Genomic DNA, 26,809 nt, shown 5'->3' with positions numbered 1-26,809 from the left:
GCTCATAAATAAAAGGTCATGTTGCATTTCTTTAATTTAACTCTTACGTGAATGGGAGATAAAATATGCATCTCAGATGAGATTGCAACTTTTCTTAGAAGTATTATTTTTTTAATAGCACTGTTAAGCAGAAACTGGTGGGCAAACAAAAGGAGAGATTTGCAAAAATACAAGATGAAAATTTTTGTTAGGACAGCTGACATGCACTTCTAATGAAAATGCTTCTGAAAACGTTATCTAGCTAGATCATTGGAACCTTCTTTGTTGTTACATTTTGAATACGCTGTCACACAGATCATCATTAGACCCAATATGTATCTAATGTCCCAAATCTCTGACAGCTCCAGGGCAAGAATGTAAGGCTGCTCATGAATAACAACTATCTAATAACAAGTATATGTTTAAAAAATGTTTTAAGCTGCCAATTTTAATCAGTTTTTCATCCTTTTCTTTAGAATTGCGAAAAACCAATGATGTCAACTGTTGTTTATTTATAAAGTCAAAGTTACAAAGAGAAAATGGAGAGGTACAGTATATTCTTAAAAAAATGATAACACTTGTTTCCAAGTGCCAGGCCAAAAAAGAAAATAACTCTGGGGAAATGTTCTTCCAAGATACAGGTGGTCCTCAATTTACGATCAGTCACTTAGTGACCATTTAAAGTTCTGGCAAACCCCCACCCACAAAAGATACTTCCTTAAAGGAACTTAGATCTGCTTCCAAAGCTCCAGTGTCTGCCCCCTCCATGCCCCCGTAGTCACATGACCACAACCATCCTGCATTTAGGACTGTTTGCATCATGCCACGGTCATGTGACCACAATTTACAATGTTTTTTTTGCTGAAAACTGTCAGTTAAATCTGATTTTTGATAACCCCCCAATTGCAAACAATGGGTTTGTTTATAAAGCATGTATTCATTTAATGACGATGGTGAATTGCTTAATGACTGCCACAAAATAAAGGTAGTAAAATCAGTTTGGTCACATGAGTGATCCACTTTATGACAATCATGACTTAAGGCAAGCTCTATTACCTTCATCAGTCAGGGACTATATGTATGTCCTACTTTAATCATATTAAAGCTACTTCCATGATGTGAACAGTCTACTTTTATGCTCATTGGAATCTGTATGTGCCCTAATACATATGACTAAGAAATCCTGGTAGTGTCATTTGTAGTAAGCTACAATGATCCCATAATTCCAGTATGAGTTTTTTATGTAATGATGGACAGACATCTCCTACATAAGTCACATCATTTGCATGATGATGTGATGCCACATAAGTCATCATTTAACTCTTTCTAAGTATGTCCATACTTCTAATGATTTAAGTTGCCAATCATTCCCTTGCAATCTAAGTAATTCCTTGTAGGAAACCATATCCATACTCACTCCCATAGATACGCCCTCTATCGCGTGTCCAGGAATTCCCCAAATCGGTATTTTATAATTTAACTTATAATAATACTTTTTCCAGACATGCAATAAAGCACTTCTAAGAATGTGGGATTTAAAAGCCCTGTCCACCTTCTTATTGTAAAGCAAATATGCATGCCATCCATATACCAAATCCCATCCCTCAAGATGAAGTATTCTCTTGTTGGTTAAATTAAGCCAATCACTAATCCAGGTCAAGGCAACCGCATCATAGTACAATTTCAAATTCGGCGCCTTGAGTCCCCCTCTTTCCCTGGCATCTTGTAAAATCTTAAATTTAACTCTTGGTTTTTTCCCCGCCCAGATAAATTTGTTAATACCCTTCTGCCATTGATCAAGGTTGGCATCCTTTTTCAATATAGGTATCATTTGAAACAAAAAGAGAAACTTTGGTAGAACATTCATTTTAACAACTGCAATTCTTCCCAGTAATGATAATTGTAATTTTTTCCAATTATTTAAGTCCCTTTGTACCTTCAACCATAGTGTTTCATAATAATTCTTATACAATTTTACATTTGAGGCCGCAATATATACTCCTAAATATTTAACCTTCTTCACTATTTCAAAACCTGTTAATTTAGATAACATATCCCTTTCACTCATAGATAAGTTCTTGGATAATATCTTAGTCTTATTACTATTCACCTTAAACCCAGAAACCTTTCCATACTGAGTTATAATTTCCATCAAGTCTATAACCGACTGTAACGGTTGGGATACTGTCACAACCAAGTCATCAGCAAAAGCTCTCAGTCTATAATCATTCTGTTTTATTTTGATTCCCTTTATCATAGAGGACTCTCGAATTTTAATTAATAAAATCTCTAGTGTTAGAACAAACAATAATGGTGATAGGGGGCAACCCTGTCTTGTACCTTTTTCAATTTTGAAAGTCTCTGTTAATCCCCCATTAACTATAATTTGTGCAGTTTGTTGTATATATATAGCTTTAATAGCATGTAGAAAACCTTCTCCAAAATTCATCTCCTCAACAACTCTTAATAAAAATTGCCAATTCAATTGGTCAAAGGCTTTCTCTGCATCCAAAAATATCAATGCTGCAGAGACTTGGTTGTTCTTATCCAAATATTCAAGCAAGTTAACAATTTGTCTTACATTATATTTCATATACCTCCCAGATATAAATCCCGATTGATCACTATGAATCATTTGTTTCAAAACTTGCATTAATCTACTAGCCAATACTTTAGCAAAAATCTTGTAATCTGTATTTAAAAGCGATATAGGTCTATAATTTTTAGGTTGAGTAAGGTCTTGATCCTCCTTTGGAATCAACGATACAAACTTAAATCATTAGAGGAGTTAAGACAAGAAAATATAAGTTACTCTTGGTTTCAATATACCCAATTGAAAGCTAGGTGGAAGTTAGATCAAAAGGTTGGCATCACAATTACAGATCAAAATTTAGTAAAACAAATTAGAGATTTAAATTGTGCACATATAAAGAGGATATATAATGCTTTAATTGAATTGGATTCGGAAACGGAATTGGTTAAAGACTGTATGATAAAGTGGGCACAAAATATTCAGGAACCAATCTTGTTGGACACCTGGGAGATAATTTGGGTCAGAAATGTTAAATTTACTCAGGCTCAAAACTTAAGAGAAAATTTTTATAAAATGTTTTATAGATGGCATCTGGATCCCAAGAAGTTGTCCAACATGTATCCTAATTTACAGTCTAAATGTTGGAGATGTGGTAGTTCAGAAGCTACCTATTTTCACATGTGGTGGACTTGTAAAAACATAAAAGCTTTTTGGATCAAAATTTGGTGGAACATTCAAAAGATTTTTAAGAGAAAGATAAAGTTTTCTCCGCAATTATTTTTATTGGGTATTGTTGTAGATTGTGATGTTAAAGAAACTAATTTGATGTTGAATATGATAACAGCAGCACGGTTCCTGGTGGGACAATATTGGAAGAAGGATAGTTTGCCCACTATAGAAGAATGGGTGTTTAAAGTTTCAAATCTTGCAGAAATGTCTAAGATTTCTGCTTATTTGAAAGATCATTCACAGGAAAGATATATTTCAGTTTGGAGGAGATAGATAAATTATATTCAGAACAAATATGGGACTAAAAAGTTCCATTTAGCTTATGAGTAGATTTTAGTGGGATATTGTTATTGGTACTTTGTTTGTAGTTGTTAAAGGGGAGTTAAAGCACATTATGAATTTGGTTAATTGTATATTATGCATATTTTTTATTTAGAATATGATTATTGTAACTATAATCCTGTATTTAGCTCTGGGAAGTGGGGGGGAAGTGGGTGGGTTTGGGGTGGGAGGGATTTGGGGATATATTGTAAAATTTTGTTTTTGAAAAACTCTTTAATAAAAAAAAAGTATGTCCACACTTGACAGTTTTGTTGTAAGTAAGGCTGCATGATCCAAAAATAGATGAAAATGGTGTTACGAAATCACTGAAATTGTACATCAAAGACCTAGACTCAAGTAGGTGCCTGTAAAAGATCTGTCAGCTAGAGACAAGTTCATATTTCTTGTTCCCTATCAACTGGTAATGAAAGGCATCTGTGATCTTGAGTGAAAAAAAAGTCCTTGTGACCAACAGTCGTTTTTTGCTTAAATCTTTCTGCACAAATTCATAAATTTATTTCTGATAGTGGTGGCCATCACCAACCTCTGCCAACAAATTTCATTGCCTTACGTATTATTTGGTAAGATGTAACAGTCATTTTATCTGGAAGTATCTAAAACATGTTAATTAGTAATATTTCAATAGAAATGAATAGAAACATATTTTCCTTCCAAGATTTTACCATTAAGTATGCAAAATATGTTACTTGGCTATTTTAATTTTATAAGTTTTAATTTATTAAAATTAAGCCATCTTTTCTGGTGGAAAAAAAGCCTTCAAAAGATAAAAACTCTGCAAATAGGGCCTCCTCAGTGTGCCTCCGATCAAAGAATGTCGATTGGTGGCCCCCAGGGGGAGAGCGTTCTCTGTGGGTGCGCCAGACCTATGGAACCGCTTGCCGGTTGAGCTCCGGATAGCCCCCGACCTTCGCTCCTTCTGGCGTGATCTAAAAACGTATCTATTTGAGCAATCTGACCTGGTCTGATGGGTTAGGGTTGGGGTTTTAATACGTCTTAATTATTGTTTTAACCTTGGACATTTATTTAATAGCTTTTAACTTTTGTATCCTGTTTTGTATTTATTGCCCTGTGCACCGCCCTGAGTCCTTCGGGAGAAGGGCAGTATAAAAATATAATAATAATAAAAAAATAATAATATGAAGATTAGAGTTAATAAAAATACACATGTAACAAGAAAACAAACTTTTCATGCCTAAAATATTTTAAGAATCCAAAATGTTGCAGTCACAATCATTAACAATTCTATAAAAAGCACAACTCAGCAGAAGGCCATGGAAAATAAATGAGCCTTAAAGCTTTTCTTCCTGTGGTTACAGTCATTGTATTTTATTCTTACCGAAGAATTTCAGAAGAAATGAGACTGCTCATATTTTTGCAATTCAATCTTTTTATACCTGTCTCATGTTAGTTGTGTTAGTTGTGTTAGTTGTGGACACCAGCCAATAAGCACTCCCTTTACATATTCAGTAATGGAAGGAACATTGTAGACCCAGAAAATGTTCTTTCTAATTTAATAGCTAGTAGTATAAAGAATGTTTTCCTAAAACCTTTGAATAGGTTGCTAATGTTCCTTTCTGGAAAAAGAAGTGTGCAAACAGGATAATTAAATTTAAATTTAATTAAAGGCAAATATAGTTAAAATCAAGGGTGTTTACCTTGATGAAACTTCTACAAGGAAACAACCAAGCTTGGAGTACAGTAAGGACTCCACAGTTCAACCCTGACCTACAGATTTTTTTTCATCTATCTTGGTAAAAAAATTACTTGGGAGCCTTTAGTCTTTGTGTAGCAGGCTGATCACAGTATTCAAGAAAGTTGGCAGAGTCTGGACAAATATTAAATTAATTCAAATTGAATTGTATGACTTTATATATTTAATGATCTTATGCTTCTTAACATTAAAATGTACAATTTGGGAACAACTTTTGAAAGGGATCCAGGAACTACAGCAAAATGTTTTATATGACTGTGTTCCTTAGTACATTCAGACAATTCCTGCAAGTCAAACTCTTTAGTTTGTAAGAAGTATTAGTTTATTCTGGATTTCATAGCCATTCATTTTAGTCTTTGGATCCAAACTACCCTATCAAGTCATGGCTATGAAGATATTTGATTTTATTCAACATAAATGTTTCTCCTTAGTTCTCCTACATTAAAATACAATTTGTGTTGTTGTGGAGTGGTAATCCAGACAAGTTTTTGATAGGACATACTGCTTAATCTCAACTGCTTAACAGGTGGGATCATTTAAACAAGGGGTGGGTAATCCACAGGACATATACTGTATAGCTGCAAGCACCACTCAAATTATCCTAAGATTGCTTCGTTAAAAGTGGCAAATGACCAATTTTGGCAGCATAACTGGTCCAAATGAATGTGTTGGCCTTACAGTATCTATTATTACTTTTATAAAGTGCAGCCCCTCAATTCTGTACCTGATAAGCTTCTTATTCAATGACATCATCTCATAACCGAGCCACTGCTCAATTGTTCTTGCATTAAACAGTTTACAACTCCTGATCTAAACAGTTCAAAGAATTGACACATAAGTAACAACAGGTAAAGCAGCCCTCCAGGTAAAGCAGATAAGAAACACAAGCAGATGAGGCAATTCTGCTTTGATGTAGGACTACATTAAAAGAATCTTGCAAGTCATCTCCTTTTACAGCCTGATTAAATAGGGTGGGTCCTTCTTATGTTTTTTTTTCTGTGACCATTGAGCAACTGCAGACTCTTCCCCTTCTTGTCTGTTTGATCCCTAGGAAGTATCTTCTTCCCCTCATTCCTCAAAGACATTCCTACATACTATCACACATTGTCATCTGAATGGCTGGATTATTGCTGATCAAGTATAGCTCATGAACAAACTTTGATTAGAGTTATGTACCTCTGTCTTTGTTTTTGATTCTGTCTCTACCTACCTCTTAGATTATAGAATGTGAAAATTACTAGAAAAATGGAAGTAATTTATAGATAGAGCAGCTGCCATGCAATTCTGGAAGAAAATATGATTGATTTAAGGGCTACAGCTATAGTGCTGCATACTTTGAATTTTATTTTATTTTTTTGAATCTGGAGTATTGTGTAGATCTTTTCAAACAGAAAAATCCTCTGAGTTCTTCTTTTTTTTCTCTAATCAGGAATCAAGACACAGTAATGTGGTTGAAGAAGATTCAGAAGGAGACAATGATTCAGAAGAGTTTTACTATGGAGGGCAGGTAAACGGGTCATCAGTCACCCAGATGGAATTTAAATACAATATCAAATCTATACATTATAAGATAGATAGTCTTCATATCCTACTCTGCAGTTCTCTTTTTTTCCTCTTACTATTACACAATAACAGATAATCTTTCCAATGAAGGTGGACTCTAACTTCCATAATAGCTCACGTTATTCTGCCACTTCAGAACTGTTAGATTTGTAGTCCAAATGAATGTACATTGCTTATTCTTGCTTTAGGAAAATACATTTATATTAGAAAGTGTTTCTGAAAACAGCTAGCAATTTAGTAGAATTTCCAGCTGTTAGAAATTGTCTTCAAATACTAAAAGCAACAGTAGTTCTGTGGCCATAAGAAAAATTCCCAGAATCTGCTATATGGTAAAGATGAACTTAAGAGGGAATCCAAACTGGATTTCAATTATCATTTAAAATTAATTGCATCACTGCCATACTCAGATTGTCATTGTTCATGACTAATGAGGCTTATGCAGTTTGTGCAAAAACCTGTAGTCTTGGTTTTGTTCTGAACTAGCTTCTTAATTCCTATTTATATTTTTATTCTGTATTACAGAATTGCACTTTTGTGTTTGTTTGCTTATAGTGGTGAAAGAAAATCTATTTCCAACCAAAGATTTTATACTACAACTTCAGCCAGCTACCATCCCAGACGCTTGCTGGTCCTCATGTTGCTTTCTAAAGGGTAGAGCAGACATGTCAAACTTGACGTCGTGCAACATATTGGAACTTTCCCCCCATTGCCGGCAATGGGGTGGGCGTGGTTTTCTTGTGACGCATCCAGCCTACAGGCTGGCAGTTTGACACCCCTGGGGTAGAGTGTTGATAATGTGAATTGGATTACTGTTGTGATATTTACACTTTTGAGTGCTTTTGATTTTTACTGTTAAAATATGTGCATGTTAGGAATGTGATCAAAAATTAGGGAAGCCTACTTTCCATTTAAATAACATTTATTAATCAAAAATCAGCCAAAGGTGATTTTGAAGGTGATGTGAATCTTAAAATGTCAATATACATTTCTAATAATTCATATATTGACCATCACATTTCAGCTTAGGAACAAATTCCAAAACTTTTTGTAGATGTTAACAAGTGGCATACAAAGAACCACAGGATGACAAAATAATATTCAGAGAAGCATTATTCAGAGTCTCTTGTTCCATGATTGTAGGGATCTGGACATCATTAGGAGTACCCCCCCTACAAATTCCTGAATATATTTATTTTATTTTGTAGAAGAAAATCTGTTGTGTCTTGTACTTTGCACGTACATGTTTGTAAAGATACTTTTCAGTAGAGGCATCAGATAGTGAAGGCTTTGTCCATTTCAAGAGATTCAACATACCCCAAATCTTCAGAAGTCAATTGAAACAATATTTTTATAGATTTTTTTTCTTAGTAGGCTGCTGTTTGAGCCTACCTTTCTGCTATTTCTAAGAATTTCCTTTGGGGCTACTTACTTTTTGGAAAGTTGTGGTATACATAGTTTATTAATGAACTTACCCACCAAGGTTATTCAATGCTTAAAAAATAAGATTAAAAGAACAAAACAATTGCCAAAAGAAAGAAGGGAAATTAAATGTATGCTTATCTCCAACAATGCTTGAGGAATTTTTTATGAATTAATTGGGTTTAATTCTATCAGGATTGTATGTAAACGGAATATAATAAAATAAAAACATACATAATTGTCCTTTGGGCTCCTCAGCTTTCCCAAAATTTTGATGTCATGTGTGCATTTTATAGGCATGTAACTTAGAAGTGTCTATTTTAAAACAGTGTCTATCATAGAAATCATACCCCATTATATTATTAAATATTATAATATTATTAACAGACACTTACAGGATAGTAATATTTATTTATGTGGAAGTTAATTCCATTAAATTCAGTGAGATTCTTGATTAGACAGATACTTGCCTGCATATTCATGGTATTCTTTTTCAGGGTGAGCAATGTTATATAAAACTCAGAAAAACCATATGGAGTAATGAGCAAAATAAATTAAATATAAGAGATAAAAGGAAAGGAAATCTGATTAAATCTAGTTTATACCAACATCATTCATTATAGCACTCCTTATACCTTTCTATCCTTGAAAATCATCCTAAGATTTTCCTTATCCTTAAATTGCTCTCAGTACCACAACTTAATGAAACCACAATTTTCTTAGTCTTCTTATGTTATTTTCATGCCATTCAGTGTTTTAAAACCTGATCATAATTCATTTTGCCTATGTGACCAAACCACCTCAGAGTACTTCTTTCAAACTGATCACTTATTTTTGTATTCAATCCACCTTCATTTATCATCCTATTCATTCTTGACCCTACCTCTCCTCGCTCTCTCTCTCTCTCTCTCTCTCTCTCACACACACACACACACACACACACACTTCTTAAATAACCACTTCCTGCTGCATTTAAATTTCTCCTGGCACACCAAATTTCACTTCCATTTAATAAAGTACATTCTTACACATAGCTATCATTCTTCACAAGACAGTCTAGTAGCCTATTCTATTATCTATTTTCTCACCTTTGTAAATATTTTTTTACAACACATAAAACTTACCTACTTGATCTCATTTTCCTCCCATAACATTCACTCCATTTTCACTTGCAATCACAACTACCTTGCTATTTGATATATTCATTTTTAGATCCATATTGCTCATAGTGTCATGTAGTCTTAACACTCAGTACAAAACGTTCATATTTTCATGCAGCAACATGTCATGATTTGTATATAAAAGTACATGCTCAACCAACCAAAACTACAAGTCCCCAACCAACATATGTCCAACATCATTGTAAACATTCCTTGCACATTTACCCGATAATAAATGACTAAAGGGAGATCAGACAAAGAAATCAATCAGAAATCAATAGAATATAGCTTCAAGGGAACTTGGAGGTCTTCTAGTCCAGCCCTTTGTTCAAGCAGGAGACCCTATATCATAATCATATCATAATAGTAAAGTTGGAAGGGATCTTGGAGGTCATCTAGTCCAACCCCCTGCTCAGGCAGGAAACCCTATACCATTTCAAACAAATGGCTGTCCAGTCTCTTCTTAAAAACGTCCAGTGTTGGAGCATTCACAGCGTCTCAGGAAGTTTCTCCTTAGTTCTAGGTTGCTTCTTTCCTTGATTAGTTTCCATTCGTTGCTTCTTGTCCTGCCTTCGGGTGCTTTGGAGAATAGCTTGACTTCCTTTTCTTTGTGGCAGCCCCTGAGATATTGGAACACTGCTATCATGTCACCTCTAGTCCTTCTCTTCATTAAACTACACATACCCAATTCCAGCAACCGTTCCTTATATGTTTTAGCCTCCAGTCCCCTAATCATCTTTATTGCTCTTCTCTGTACTCTTTTCAGAGTCTCAACATCTTCTTTACATCGTGGTGACCAAAACTGGATGCAGTATTCCAAGTGTGGCCTTACCAAGGCATTGTAAAGTGGTATTAATACTTCACGTGATCTTGATTCTATCCCTCTGTTAATGCAGCCTAGCACTGTATTGGCTTTTTTGGCAGCTGCAGCACACTGCTGGCTCATATTTAAGTGATTGTCTACGAGGACAACTATTCAGTCTCTTCTTAAAAACCTCCAGTGATGAAGCACCCACAATTTCTGTTGGCAAACTATTCTACTGGTCCTCACTGTTAGGACGTTTCTCCTTAATTCCAGGTTGCTTCTTTCCTTGATTAGTTTCCATCTATTGTTTCTTGTCTTGCCCTCTGGTGCTTTGGAAAATAGGTTGACCCCCTCCTCCTTGTGGCAGCCTCTTAAATACTGGAATACTACTATCATGCCTCCCCTAGTTCTTAGTTTCTCTAGACTAGCCAATCCTAAATCCTGTAGCTGTTTTTCATATGTTTTAGTCTCCAGGCCTTTAGTCATCTTAGTTAATAGCTTTGGTTTATTTTATGTTCTGTGTGAAACATTTGCTAAGCATTTAATTTGTAAACACACACCCTCTATTGTTCTTATTGAATTCAGCATTGAACTTTCAATTCTTTATTCACACCAAGCATTCAATACTCCAAGGCGTTTACCATGCATTTTTTTCCCTATTCAGCAAATGTTCAGTATATTTTTTCATAGTCATACATTTTCTCCGTGACCCACTAAAATGCAAAAATGCAAAAGTTTTGTCTGCATCTCACAATATGAAGCCTGATCATGTTTCCAATATTCTGCTATCACTATTTTACTCTTGTGCCCTGTCACTCAGAATTCTGCCAAAATAACTTTCCAGGCCCACTTTTCAAATTAATTCCTGTAATATAATTTTTATCATCATTTATACCTTTATAACTGCTATAGTATTGCATCCTGTGAAATGAATAGAATTGTCAGAATAGAAGGGACCTTGGAAGGTCTTCTAGTCCAGCCCCCTGCTCAAGCAGGACAACCTATACCATTTCAGGCAAGAAGTCTCTTCTTAAAAACCTCAAGTGATTTCTGAAGGCAAGCTATTCCACTGGTTAATTGTCCTCATTGTTAGGAAGTTTCCCCTTAATTCTAGGTTGCTTCTCTCTTTGATCAGTTTCCAACCATTGTTTCTTGTCCTGCCCTCTGGTGCTTTGGAGAATAATTTGACCTACTCTTCTTTGTGGCAGCCCCTCAAATACTAGAATACTGCTATTATGTCACGCCTATTTCTTTTCTTTAGACTAGCCAAATCCAGGTCCTGCAGCCGTTCTTCGTATGTTTTAGTTTCATGCCTTTGATCATCTTAGTTACTTTTCTCTGATTTTATTTCAAAGTCTCAACATCTTTTTTTGTAGTATGATGACCAAAATTGGTTGCAGTATTCCAGATGTGGTCTCACTAGCATTTTATAAAGCGGTACTAATACTTGGCGTGATCTTGATTCTATGCTTCTGTTTATACAACCCAGGATTGTATTAGCTTTTTTGGCTGCTGCTGCACACTGCTGGCTCATAGTCAAGTGATCATCCACTAGGACTCCAAGGTTCCTCTCACAGTTACTGTTTTTGAGTCAGGTCTCACCTAATCTGTACTTAAACTTCTGATTTTTCCTGCCTAAATGTAAAACTTTTGCTTTTCTTCACATTAAAATTCATTTTGTTGGATAGGGCCCATTGTTCAAGTTCTTTTTGGATTCTGAGCTTGTCTTCTGGGGTGTTGGCTATTTCTGCCAGTTTAGTGTAATCTGTAAAAATGTATTGACCAATGGACATAAATAATCATCAATTTAAATGTATACTAAAAATTATAATTAATGCAGAAATGGCTTTGAATGGATCTAAGAACAAAGCCAAATAAAAGTGATAAGGAATAGAAATAGATGGATCCATTAATCTTTCTCACTAAATAAGTGTTGTGCTTTTAGTTAATGGAACTGGATAATCAGAGATGAATGGTTGCGATCAGTTCAAAGATTAGAAGGTAGAGATGGTGAGAAAGAAAACAGCTTTGAGCTTTGATAGTTTTGTTTCTTCTGCTAGACACCTGTACAGCTTTACAGAGAAAAATGCTTTGTTCTTCACAAACGAGAACCAGAAATCTATATCACGTCTCAATTTAATGGCTCATTACTTTTAAGTACAATCTTTTCAGCCATATCTTTTATCTTTCTGAGTACTTCACTTTTCATTGTGATAATGTTTCTGGAAATGAAAGCAAAACTGCATTTGCCCAGACCCCCCCCCCCAAAAAAATGTTAACATTATTGTTGTGCCTCTCTTTAGATCTACCTAAGAATACATGTAGGAATCCATCATTCAAAGTTGCTGCTACTGTATTCCCTATGTCTCCGTACACATGGAGAGAGACTGTATTTGTTTCTTTTTTTGCATTTGCCACCATTGAACTGGTCCTGCTGTACTTTTACACAATTGAATTGTTATGTCAGAAAGTCTCTGACATGGCTTTCATATGAAACCATGCATTTTTCTTCATGTTTTGAATGCTCAACTGGGCATTCTTAAATGCAACAGATCTTTTCTTTCAGTTCCACACTACAGAGATGTGCAGTAGGTAAGGTGTGGAATTAGAACCAGGGAGACCCAGATTCAGTTTCATTTTAGCCATAGCAATCTATTAGATGTCTTTGGGACTGTCAGAATCCATTCATATCACATTCATAAATGTATGTTTAAAACATTATCCCCCCCCCATTTGGATTCTGCCATCTCCCGAGGAAGGAGGAGCATATGTGGATTCAGCCTGCCTTAGGTTATTTCAAAGACCAAGGAAACCTTTTGAACTGGGGGGATCAAAAGGGAGGGTTAGAGAAGAAGGCATCTGGCTTGTGTTTTCTTTTAATTCTGGAGAGGAAGAAGGCAATAACCATAAAGATTCAAAGTTCCTTTTTTTCCCCACGAAAGGGATGACACGAAGCAGAAGGATGAGGGCTGACCAAATGGGGTTGAGGGAAGCGGGGTTGAACCGGGTACCCTTTATAAAATTTCAATTTGTAAAACAATACTAAGTCCTGTCTTGTATTCCCACAACCAAGCATGTCCTAGTAAAGATTCCTTTTGGACTAGAAATGACTCCAAGAGTTTTTGTCTTCCTAAGACGTGGTTTGGGGTGGGTCCTGACAGGGACAGTTTTCCCTAAGGTGCTTTTCCATAAGGCAACTGGAGATTTTTAGTTTTTTTTTTTCCTTTGAAAATGTTTCACTTCTCATCCAAGAAGCTTCAGCTGACAATGTTTGGGACAACCATAACCAAGAATCTCCATAGACACTTTGGGCTAATTGTTTTTTCTCAGCCCCACCTACTCTCATGGTTATTACTGTTGCGGAGGGCAGAGGTAACGTGCAGGTTGTTAGATATAGCATCTTGAACCCCTGGAGAGGCAAGATATAAAGATTAGAAACACTCAACAGAAACAAGGATTCAAGCATGCATACGGAGGAAAATATATTAAAAGCTGGTAATGTATCCTTCTGTGTAGGTGTCCTTGGGAATCAAAATTCAGTGTGAATAAAACCAGATACACTATACTTATAGAGAAATCTTTTACTTGGACAGATGCATTCTATTGAGTTCCATGGCCGACAGTAAATCAAGTCGCTTTGTAAAATAGGATACTGCAGAGTTGTTGACAGCTGTCAGTTGTTCACAACTGTTTAATTCTTCAAATAACTTGCTAGTCCCCCCCCCCCCCATTGCAGTCTGGAGTTTTGCAATTTACCATTCAACTGTATAGATCTTTCATTATACCTAGTGCTTCAACAAAGCCTAAAGGAATGTGCAAATGAATCTAAAAGGTAAACATTCAGACTCCAATAAAATCAATGCACATTTTTAATGTTGCTATAGAGCAGGGGTGTCAAACTCAATTTCATGGAGGGCCGCATCAGCATTGCGGTTGCCCTCAGGGGGCCGGGTGGGTGTGGCCTGGGTGGGCGTGGCCTACTGGGTGGGCGTGGCTAGAGTGCATATGGCCTACTGGGTGGGCGTGGCCAGCTCTACATCGTTCGCATCAAGGGTGCCTATGGGGTCCTGGGCAGGAGTGGGACAGATCTGAGGGTCTCTGGCAGAAGGAGGGTCTCTGGGCCAGGGCCAAGGCAGCGGGGGCCGTTCCCTCACTGTTTACAGGATGGCTTCGCGGGCCACATGAAAGCACTTCGGGGGCCGGATCCGGCCCCCGGGCCTTGTGTTTGACATGTCTGCTATAGAGTAAGTGCGAAGAAATGGTCTCTAGCTAAGGAAAAAGTGCACCAGCACAGTGATAATGCTTAATTCTATCATTAGATAACAACTTCAGCATTTGATAGTCTTTGCCTTCAGTCAGAACTATTTATACCATATAAGTCTCCTACTCAGATGCCAATAGCTTGGTATTTAAAGAAATCTTATTCAAGGTTTTCTTGGCATACATTCATCCTGAACATCAACTATAAGATGAAATCATGAATGGTAATTTGGCACTGGCTAACAGCATATTTATGAAATAAATTTATTAGGTATAAGTAATATTACACAAAGTAGAAGTATGAACGACTGCCTGGGATATTGTTGATGTATGACAGTTAGTTGTAGATTATGCAATTATGCAATTTGTTAACACTAAGCATTTTCTAAATATAAGTTTTATTAAGAATTTTGATGCTAATAGTAAAAATTAATACAAACTAAACTTAAGAGACAAAAAGAGAAAAAAAGAAAAAGTGCAGAAAAAAGAAAAAGAGAATATAATAAAGAAATGCATAAAGAAGTGATTCTTCACAAGTATAAACAAATTTAGTAACATAGATGTAGTAATTTAATAAATACAAATTAAAAGAAACTGGAATCCATGTGGTATACTGTGCTGTAACTGAACAACAAATTATATCAATGTTATGCATTCTCAGTACTAATCTTTTCTGTTCTGGCCTTTTAATGAAGAAATACAATAATTTTTGAAACATTTATATAACATCTCCATGTAGGATTATTTTTTTTAACAATGAGTACTTAAATGCTATCTTGGTTTATACCTATTACATGAAGATAGTCAAAGATTAGATGTCCTTGTTTGTTATGAGAACTAAATGCAATTACCATGTTGACAGATTGCATAAGTCTGAATAACAATTTTGCCAGGAGCAGCAATAGTAAAGATATGTTTTTTTATACTCTTCCTGCTGAGTGCTGATGGAAACAGAATTAACATTTTGGCTTCATCTACTAAGAAATCCAGTGGGGGTTTCTCAGGGCAGGACTTAAATTCTAAGACACCATATAGCAAAAATGAGTTCTCAATGGGAAAAGCACATTCAGCAGAATTAGGTGTCTTCCCTTTTTACCAGGAGGCAATTTTATGTTTGGACAAGGCCCTGAAAAGGAAAGTGAGACATTGGGGAAGAAAAACCTCCCTTTGGTACTCAATTTGTGATACCTTAAAAGAAAATCTTTCTTACTCCCCATTCCTCTGCAGGTTAGTTATGATGGAGAACTTCACAAACACCCACAGCTGGAAGCTGACTTGGCAGCAGTAAGAGAAATCTATGGGCCAAATGCAGTATCTCTCAGGTTGGTGTGTCTATTTCTCTATTCAATTACCTATCCATTGAATTACCCACATTCCTATCAGGGGTGTCCAAATTGGTTTGTTCAAATTGATTCAAAAGAATTCCCAATTTTTTTCTGACTCAGAAATCTGAATCAATTCTGTCTGAGTCTCCAAACCTGATTCAATTTGAGCTAGTTTAAATCATTAATATATTGATACATGCATTGTGTTGTCCCAATAAATCACAATACATTCAAGTATGATTAGTTTGACTAATGAGTCCACTCAAACCCTTGGTTTCCTTTATTAAATGACTTCATCCTTTCAATTAGTTCAGATGTTAAGTGTTAGCTCTTTTTCATTTTTTTCTTTCAATATTAAGAATATCTATGTAAGAAAGGAAAAGTATGGATAAACACTTATATTTTGACAAAAAAAGAGAAAGTATGTCATCATAAATCTGATAAAAACTAAAGAATGAACATACAAATCTAGCTATGAGATGGACAGCCATTTGCATTAAACAAGTAAAAAAGAAAAATGTAATTATAATTAAATAGCAATGTAATTCTCTTTTCTTCGTAAGGAAAATTCTAACTAGGTGATGTAGATGTTATCTTAAAACACATTGCAAAGCCCTGATTTTCTTTTAAGTTACACTGAAATTGAACCAGGCAGTCATTCAAACAGAATGTTTTCTATTTGGCCATTCTAATGGAAAATAGTCAAATCAATATAGGCAGAACTGGTTGCAGGCCTGGAGAAATTCTGGGCAAAAGTCAGAACTTTTCTAAAATCCATTTAAATGTCCCACAATGCCTCAAACTGTTTGTGCATCAAAGCATTATGGGAAGCAGTTATAGTAACAAGATTTAGATATTCATTGCTGCTTAGAACATTGGTATTTTTCTTCATTTTTTTTAAAAAAATAGGTGATTAAATTTGAAAGTAACTACACAAAAGTCCTAATTGCTGGCTCTAGGCTTCTATGATAAATCTTTTTTTCAGAGGCATACCTTGGATTATTTACTGGAATAATGAGATTATTTAAAGAGCAAAAGTTGAATTAGGTGATGAGTGTTATAAACGCTTTTAATTCTTATTTTTAACAATTAAACATACTTAAAACGTTCTTTTTAACTTCACTGCCAACTTAGGTGAGTCAGTTCATTATTTCTAAACATATTAATCGCAGTTAAATTATTTTCTTAAAGCCACAATCCTAAATAGATTTAGATAGAAAGGGAAATTGTGTTCCTGTAAGTGATGCTGACTAACATTTCATGAAATTGGCAGTACTTCCTGAACCTATTAGAGGCTGTAGTTCAACTGTCATGAATGTAAAGTTTAACAGTGATTTTTTTTCCTCCCTGTAATATGCATCCCTAGGATTGTACCTTCAGTTCCAATTCCTGCCTAACATCTTCAGCATACTGTCATAGGCTGATATATTACTGGCTTTCTTCCTTTAACCAAGTGTTATTTCATATGATTGCAGCAACTGGTAACTCTTATGTATAGACTGGCCCAGAATCTTGATAGTACAGTACATTCATTTATTCATGAACTGAATTGCATACTTGTATTCCACAGGAATCAATCAAAATAAATCATTGCCAGGGAAAAAGTGGTCATTGTAATTGCCAAAACTCCCTTGAATAATGACCATCCGACTTTTTGCACTTGCTTTATGTGGCATTTAATCTTTATGGATCAGTTTATAGTTTATGGACCAGTCTTCACTAGGATTCTAGGTATAATGTTATTGCAGATTACAGCCTTGTCTTTCTCTTAATTTGAATGCTTTGTCAGTTTTTGAATATAACCTTCTGGGGCTATTTCATTTGCACTCTCTACAGTTATCCAGACCCACAGTGAAGCAAAAGATACTTTAACATTCATTTGTTTCATTTGCTCAGTGACATGTAAATTGAATTGCGAGTGTACATTCCAGTTCCTTTGACAATATGTACAGGGAAAAATATTTTCCTTAAATGCTGTTTGAATTAAGTGGAAATTCATTGAGTATGCAGAATGTTGGAGATTAAAGTCCAAGGAGGAAATGAATAAGATAATCATTTAATTGCATATCCGGATAACAGCTATGGTTGAAAAGCTCTACATAGCTTCATAATAAGCTCCCTTTGGGTTTGCAGTTATGAAAGTAAATTTAACTATCATCTATCTATCTATCTATCTATCTATCTATCTATCTATCTATCTATCATCTATTCATTAGAAAGATGGCTGCTTCTGGCTTGGAACAAATAAATGAGGAAGCATTACTTTCTTTTTTAAAAAAAGAAAAACCCTCTCTTGTGTGCAAACTGTTGAGTGTGTTTTAACTTCCTTGGTGGACAAAAAAATGCTCCCTTGAATACTGATTGATTTTTACTCTCAGCTTTATGGCTAGTCTCCAACTTCCATAACCTAGTCTGGCAACTGGGACATCACTGTAAATTAAACCAGGGTCACCTTCATAGGAGTCCTCATTCCCACTTTCCATTCCAACTCATCAATCAATAACATGCAGTGCTTTTTCAACTGCCATAACATAGCCCCATAACATAATATATTTATATTTTGACAAGAGATGGGCAAGGAACTGCTTTTTCTTGGGGCTTATCAGACTCTCTGCACTACTGGGCTTTTTTATTATTACAAGAAATAAATGAGAAGCTGAAATGTTGCAAAATAAAAGGCCAGTTTCTAGCCACATCTGTATTTACAAGAATGAGTCTGGACTCTACATGGCCTATACACGTCTTTTTTGACAGCCAGTGATTGATTTGGAAGCATGTTTAGAAAACCAAAGTAATCTGGAGTAATAAAACAAAATTCTGGGGAGGAGAAGATAGTCTATACTCTCTGCTTAATCAGTTTTGGTTCACGAGTGTTTTACAACTAGGGCAGATATTTGGGAATAGGCGAGCCATTTTTTTATTGGAAATTTTTTTGGATATTCCTAAATTAAGAAGATTCAAAATTAATGCTGTGCCAAAAACTGCCCTGCAACTACTCAAAATTTTATGAAGGAGGTGTTTTTCTACCTTATTTGGGGGGAGTTTGAGAATTTCTTTTGAATATTCCCTATCTATCAACATATCATAATTTCCCTTCACACACACACACACACACACACACACACACACACACACACACACACAGAGTCAGAATCAGAGTCTGCTTATGGTGTCTTCTCTTGGCTATGAGTGAACAAGAGGAAACCAGGAACGCTGCAGCTTGCCAGAGGGATCATTGCACAAAGATGAACTGGATACTTACACACACACACACACACACACACACACACACAAACACACACACACACACACACATACACGGACAAACTTTGGCCTTCTATTTATAATAAGTGCAAGAAGACCATCCATGAAATTTTTATCAACGTTCCTTCTTTAAATGAAATTTCAAAAGCATTGTCTTTTTCATAAGATGTAGATGGAAAAGGAATGTGTTTGCTGCACATTGTTATTCTAAATGAATTTAGCAATTTAAGAAGTTTGCAGCCTAGTTAAGAGAAAGCCTGTGCTTTCTCTTACATATAAAAGAAAGGTATTATAGCAATTGTCGAATACTGGACAGTGTCCATGGGAGAATATAGGTAAAGGTTCCCTCGCACGTGTGTGCTAGTCGTTTCCGACTCTAGGGGCTGGTGCTCATCTCCGTTTCAAAGCCGAAGAGCCAGTGCTTGTCCGAGGACGTCTCCGTGGTCATGTGGCCGGCATGACTAGACGCCAAAGGCGCACAGAACGCTGTTACCTTCCCACCGTAGTGGTCCCTATTTTTCTACTTGCATTTTTACGTGCTTTCGAACTGCTAGGTTGGCAGGAGCTGGGACGAGTAACAGGCGCTCACTCTGTTACGCAGCACTCAGGATTCGACCCACCAAACTGCCGACCTGATCGACAAGCTCAGCGTCCTAACCCACTGAGCCACTGTGTCTCTTATGGGAGAACAACTTTATAGAAAATCATAGATAAAATTGTTGTCAGGGAAGTTAGAAAACCTAATCTTTCTTTCTTTTGACAGAATAACAAAACTGTTGGTTCCACCCAGATTCATTTTAGAGGATAAATTCTTTGCCATCATTAAGCATGCATTAGAACCAAAATATTTTTATTCTTTTTTTCTGTAAGATTTCTCATAATTTCTGAAGTACAGTTTTCTTATATATGAAAAGTCTGTGGGAATACAACGTTGGTTCTTCAAATGAGCTTAAACAATATTTATAATTGATGACCTTGAAAAAGTAATTACATTTGCTTGATATCTATTAACCTTTCATTACCAAACTAGATAACATCATAACTGCACTAATGATGTCACCTAGTTTGATAATGAAATGTCTGTAGGAAAACAACTAAGCTTACAGAGCACCAAGGACCCTACAGTTCACCCTGAACTACAAATATTCTCTTATATCATTTTATTATTAAGCAAATATTGAATTCAATGAAATCACATTTCCATATACTATACATTCACTATAATTTTTTCAAAGCTTCTTTATTGGGAGAGAAGCTTGACTGTGCTATTTGCTTATTTATTCTTTGTGTACTTTAGGGTCGACTGTTTGTTTATCTAGTCAAATCCTGTCTATTTTCACTAGCATGCACTCTTCAAGGTTTTGCTAAACTGAATAGGGAATCTGTAGCATACTTAACATTCATTCTATCACTAAAAAAATATTTATCCTAATCTATTGGCAAATCAAAATTCTTTCACTATTATAAGAGCAGTTTCTTCTGCTCAAACTGCTCTTCAGATAGCCAATTAGCTTGGGAAGGATGATTAAAAGTATCAAGATTTAGATATAATGTAAGTTTTTTTTTTTCCTTTCAGGGAATATGGAGCCATTGATGATGTAGATATTGATCTGCATATTGATGTTAGCTTTCTTGATGTAAGTAAACTAATAACAAGGCTTATAATGAAGGTTGATAAGCAACTGTCTCTGTCTTTCAGCAGGATATGAAGTCAACTGTTTACAGGCAGTTACCCCTTTTTTAACTTCATAATTTTTTCTTGCATTGGGAAGAATGTCTTTCTGTTTTCAGTGGAAATATTTGCAGACTGATTTCCAAAGGTAAATTCCTATAAAAGCAATATGCCCTAGATTTCTTTGGAAACACATTTGTGAGATCTGCCTCAACTAAGCCCAATGCGACACACCTTGAATTACGATCAGCTAATTTCATTGGATAAAAACATTTTCCCAGTTGTGCCTGAAAAAGAAAGCATCTCTGAAGGTTTGTAAAAGTTCTGTACAAAAACAGGATAGTTGTGTTCTTGAGAATAAAAGATTACATGGAGAATGTATGTAATAAAGAATAATAGTTCTGCATTATCCTTATTAAGAAGGTGTAGTAGAGAATTGATTTTAAAAATACTACTTTATGAAAACGTGGATTGCAAAATAGATTGGATTTATACTGATTTACACATTCCTGATGAAAGTTATTTTATCTATTATCACCTGCTTATACCTCAGATGACCAATCTCTAGTGCAGCTCCTGAGCCCATATTTTGTGGCCCTCAGACCCACCTCTGAAGGTGATGAGTAAAAATCTGTGATAGGATCCTGTACTGTCAACATAGCCAGGTGGAAATTATACACAAAGTGTATCAAAGCCTTCAGATAGACTAAACATAACATTTTTTTAAAAAAAAATCTTTTCTCAGAGGAAAATGGAATCCCTGCCAACAAGTGTGGTTGTATCTTTCTCCTATTTACCTGCCAAGCATTAAGTTACCTGTTCAAGAAGGTTGCACACTGTCACTTTTCAGTGATTTCTAATGTCACAAGCATGGTTTTTTTTCAATCCAATTTGGGGATGCCTAAAAAAAGAACTTGGAACCTATTACATACAAAGGATGTATGTACCAATGAATATATGTACAGATGGTGTAAAAGATGGTGGTTGAATTTTGGTTTCATTTCTGGAAGCTTAGAAAACCAAATCTTCCAGAACAAAGTTTATATGTTATTATGACCATGCAAATTTGGCATTTCTTTCCACTTGCAGAGCTAATTCTTGTTCAAGTCCCAATTTAGTTCTACTACTGACCTTTTGTATATTAGATAACAGCTGATATCAAACATGGCTTAGCCAATCAGTTTAGAAAGGAACTTAGGTGAACACTTTCATTTCCTTTGCCAACTGCCAAAAAAACTATGTCCAGTGTAAATTTGCTGATAATGGCTAACAGGTTCTGTTGTGCTCTTCATTCAGGAAGAGATTGCAGTGGCCTGGGATGTAATCCGCACAGAGCCTATAATTGTGCGTTTGCACTGTTCACTCACACAATACTTAAATGGACCTGGTAAGTTACATTTGTCTTTCTCCTGTATAATATCTTCATAAGGACATCTATGTATTTAGAATGATCTTTCATAGGTGGTACATAATTCTTCTCTTTGAAAACCAAACAGGTTGGGTTGTTAACGATAAGAATAGATTGTTAATAAAGAAAACTGGGAACTTCATTATTTTGTGTGGTCTTCTAGTTAAATTTCAATAGTCGTCTCTTTGTTATTTGAAGTCCCTTGTAGAGAAGGAAGTCTGGAGCTGGCTTGTTAGTGAAAGAAAACAAACAGAGGACTCTACAAAGATGTAGAAAACCTGCTATAGTTTATTCTCCCGAGAGCCTTAAGAATTCAGTGTTGGGATTGAAAACAAGACAGACTCTTTGGAGTGTCAGCAGTCCTAACCAAGAACTCAAAAATAAACTCACTTTTTTTAAAAAAAAGAAAGAAAGCAAAGCAGAAGAAAATGTGTCAGGCTGCAGCAGTTTGAGGCTTGTTATCCTCCTTTTATGCCAACAGACTTAACGGGCATTCAGACTTTGGCATAAAGGCATTTCTCTTCCTTGGGAGTCTCTGGTCCAGGGCTTCTCAACCAGGATTCCATAGATCCATCCTGGGTTTCTGTGAGAGGTCACTAATAGTTCCCTGGAAGAAGATGATTTATTTTTAAAAAGTAGAAGCCAAACAAAACCCCTCCAGCTTCCAACACTGGGATGGCCCGCCAAAATGTGCATGAGCTAAGGAGTGAGACAAGAGGGAAGGAGGGTTGAGTAGCAGGTGGTGAGAGACCACAATGCAAGAGAGACACCACCAGGGCCTCCATGCTGGAGCTCTCCTTAACAGTGTATGCCTACCTTTCTGCAGGCGCAGCAGCTTAGGCGCTTCATTTATATTATGAGCACAGGAAATACGGGGCTTGCCAGCTTGGGCACCAGTGGTGGCTGGAGCCACCACAAAGGCCAGGGAGCAGGGTGTAAGGAGTGAGGGAAAGGAAAAAGTTATTCTTTACTTTTACTTTAAGAACTCTGTTAATGCCTATATATGAGCCTACACATGAAATTAATATAATGATGTATAATTCTTCCCCTGGAGATGAAGCACGCCTCCACTGTCCTGGACTTCTGAAAAGAAGTTAAAACATGGCTCTGCAGCTTTGAGGGGGGAGCCCAGAGGAGCATGCAGCCAAGGGGCTGTTTAGTCCCCTGAAAGCCCTCCCCTCATCTTTTAACTAATTTTAATAGTATTCAATCTCTCTTGCCTCCTCCTAAATTTTCAACATTTATAGGTACTGTTTCAAATTTTAACATTTTTTATACCGCTCTTTTAGAGAGATAGGCCAGTCATAAATGTGAAAAATAAGTAAATAATTTTGTAATTCCTGGCCTATATTTGAGCCTGAAGCTACAGGGGTTCCTTGAGGCCTAAAAAATATTTCAGTAGTTCCTCCAGCCTCAAAAACCCATCTGGCTCCTTCCTCTTAACGCTTTCCAATATGAGGAACCAGTTCTATTTTGTGCCCGCGAAATGAGCTGGATCTCAGCCAGACAGCATAGAAATGTAGGCGAGTCTGTTTATACAGGCCTTGATAGCTATAATTCCAGCTGGTGCTTCCTCCACAGGCTTCTCCTTGTTGTGGTGGTTGTTGTTTTCCGGTATCTGCTGTTTCTTCTACCTTTTTCTCCAACCCACACACATGCCCTTTTTACAGAGCAGCCTTTGCACTTACTGTAGCTATCCATGAATCTGCAGGGACTTAGACTCAGGAGTTGAAGCTTACTTACAGGAAGCTGGCATTTTCCCTTCATCACACTCTCTTCCTATAAAATAATGAGACAAACAATTTCTAACTTCTGACCCTCCAGAAGGCCTTTTCTATTTTAATTTGTCTTCTTGGGAATGGTTGAATCACGCAGGGGACTTTTAAGAACTTAGCGTATATTCTAACACTGCTGTTGGTTGCATATATATCTCAGAATAACAGAGTTGGAAGGGACATTGCCCCCTGTTTGGCTTTCTGCCTGACAAGAGTGGTTAATAAAAGCTTAAAAGCTCCACTGGTGTTTGTTTGTTTTGCTTCAAACATTACAAGCTAGCGTGTTTTTCTAAGGCCAGTGGAGCCACAAATTGTGGACAATAGCATGTTCCCCATTCGCAGTAAGAATTCTAAATTGATATTCCAAATTTTAGAATTTTCGTCTCCCAGAGTCACCCAGGCTGAGATGGGTGGCTAGAGAAATGAACTAAATAAGAATCAGGAAAGGGTTTTCTTCATTATTGTCCCTCAAGATGGTCTAACAGCTCTAGGGATCCTGGGAATATTATTTATTTTTTTAATTCCATTTATATCCCGCCCTTCTCCGAAGACTCAGGGCGGCTTACAAGCTTAGCAGTAGCCTTCATTCTATGTATATGCCAGCTTATTAGGGCTTTCACACACACACACCCCAAGCGGCATTATTACAAAGTCAGCTTAATTGCCCCCAACAATCTGGGTCCTCATTTTACCTACCTCGGAAGGATGGAAGGCTGAGTCAACCTTGAGCCTGGTGGGATGCGAACCTGCACTAATTGCAGGCAGCTGGTGTTACTTAAGGAGGCATTAGCCCACTGCTCCACCAAGGCTCTTATTTGAATGTTTTTGTGTAATGCTATCACATAGAAAATAAGTAGGTCCTGGAGCTGAAGAGCTTTTGGAAAAACGTTAATGCATTTATTTGCCTTGATGATATCAGCTGTCTAAATTATTGTTTCTTTGTTTAAAAAAAACTTTCAGCTTTTCTCTTTTTTGAGCATTACAAGTCCTTGACTTACAACCACAATTGACCCCAAAATTTCTGTTGCTAAACAACACAGTTGTTAAATGAGTTTTGCCTCATTTTATCACCTTTCTTGCCACAGTTTTTAAGTGAATCACTCTAGTTGCTAAGTTAGAAAAACAGTTGTTAAATTAATCTGGCTTCCCCATTGACTTTCTTTATCAGAAGGTCGCAAAAGGTGATCATGTGACCCGGGGACATTGCAATTGTCATAAATATGAATCAGTTTCCAAGTGTCTGAATTTTGATCACATGGCCATGGAGATGCTGCAGTGGTCGTAAGTGTGAAAAACAGCCATAAGTCCCTTTTTTCAGTGCCATAAGTTTGAATGGTTACTAAACCAACGGTTGTAAGTAGAGGACTATCTTATTTGATGCAGGAGTGCCTTCCTGATCTTTACAGTTTTGCTTGCTTTTACAGTGAATATTGGTATGAATGTATAGCCAGTACACAAATATTTTATTGATATCCCTCCATTCCAATAAGAGCTTAAGGAGATTTCCATAGGTTCTCTCCATATATTAACCCCACAATGATAGCCTGTGAAATAGGTTGGCTAAGAGAGAAAGTGGTCCAGGAGTCACATAAATCAAACCTATGTCTCTCTCCCACCCATGTCCTTTTCTTTAAACTTTACACCATCCTAGAAGAGAAGATGAAAAAATAATAATCAGGGTGCTGATGTGAATGCAAGCTGTACTTTCCATTATACATAACTTTAGCTTGTTGTTAAATAGCGGGTTCTTTAGCGCAGGAATGAAGACGAGGTAGCTGAGTACAGGGAAACTCATATTTTATTTCGTGCAGAATCTGTACTGAGCAAATGGCTGCAACTAGCCCCAATATATAGTCTAGCCCCTAGGCGGCAGCCAATAGGTTTGAAACAACCATTGCCACCTAGGGATAGCCAATTGTAGCTCTGGAGACTTGTAGTCTGGGTTGCTGGAGAGCCGTTAGCTGCTCCAGCAACCCATGTGGTATTACTTTGAGCCCAGTACATAACACCCCTCCCCTCTTAGATCAAACAATATTAACATAAGTTAGTCTCAATGCAATTATCAAGAGCCATACACTAAAATAAAAGTAATAGAACAAAAAAAAAACCATGTAGGTTACAACGTGATTAAACAATATCTGAATGAATAGGCTTCATGGATAGCATACTTACACAGTTAAAACATAGCACTAGTTTCTGTAGTATAGTGGCATACAGCAATACACAATATTAGAGTTCTTTATTTTACAACATAGTCAGCAAGATATGAAGGAGGCTTGTGTGCCCTAGGGGAATGACTCGGAGTCCCAATGACTTTGTAGTCTACCAGCTTACCCAGTGGGCTGGGTAGACTTGTGTCCCTTTGTGCTCCTAAGTCAAGGGGATTAGATGCTCTCTGGCTGGCCTGTCCTTGTTGGTCCACCTGAGTCAGACTGATCAACAGAGTAGGCGCAGCAGTTGCTGAAGTTCAGATTAGATGCTCTCTGGCTGACCTCTCCAGATTTGCCCACCCCAGAGTCAGACTGATCAGCCGAGTAGGCGCAGCGGTTACTGAAGTTCGGATGGCTTGCTCCATCAGGGGATCCATGTTGCATTCCAGGACTCCCCACTTCTCCCTCTGGTTCCACCTCAGTTATGAAGGAAAAGTCCTGAGAGTCCATGTGAGGACTGGCTTGGCTGCAAGTTTGAGGCCCTTGGGAAGGACCTAGGATACAGTCCTCAATTAGTGGCTGTTCTGGAAACCATTTCCTGAGCTGATCAATGTGTCGTCTGACAACTCACCCTCCCTCCAACCCTACTTCATAAGACAGGGGTCTGGATGCCTTGGTAATTTGAGCAGGAACCCACAGATTCCCATGACCATA

The 26,809-nt window shown here is 36.7% G+C and overlaps 1 protein-coding gene across 2 annotated transcripts in view; it reads left to right on the top strand.

The window, feature by feature from the left end:
* The window catches only part of PARP8 (poly(ADP-ribose) polymerase family member 8), a 189,829-nt gene that overhangs the window by 98,843 nt on the left and 64,177 nt on the right, over positions 1–26,809 (top strand). For both annotated transcript variants that reach the window (XM_083355535.1, XM_083355534.1), the window contains exons 5-9: positions 456–526; positions 6,724–6,801; positions 15,729–15,823; positions 20,667–20,727; positions 22,059–22,149. In XM_083355535.1, the coding sequence (XP_083211661.1) occupies positions 456–526; positions 6,724–6,801; positions 15,729–15,823; positions 20,667–20,727; positions 22,059–22,149 (396 nt within the window). The remainder of the gene's footprint in view (positions 1–455; positions 527–6,723; positions 6,802–15,728; positions 15,824–20,666; positions 20,728–22,058; positions 22,150–26,809) is intronic.

The sequence above is a fragment of the Vipera ursinii genome, assembly GCF_947247035.1.
Source record: "Vipera ursinii genome assembly, chromosome: 2".
NCBI lineage: Eukaryota > Metazoa > Chordata > Lepidosauria > Squamata > Viperidae > Vipera > Vipera ursinii.
The sequence above is the reverse complement of the archived record's forward strand: the minus strand, read 5'-3'. Positions and strand labels throughout refer to the sequence as shown.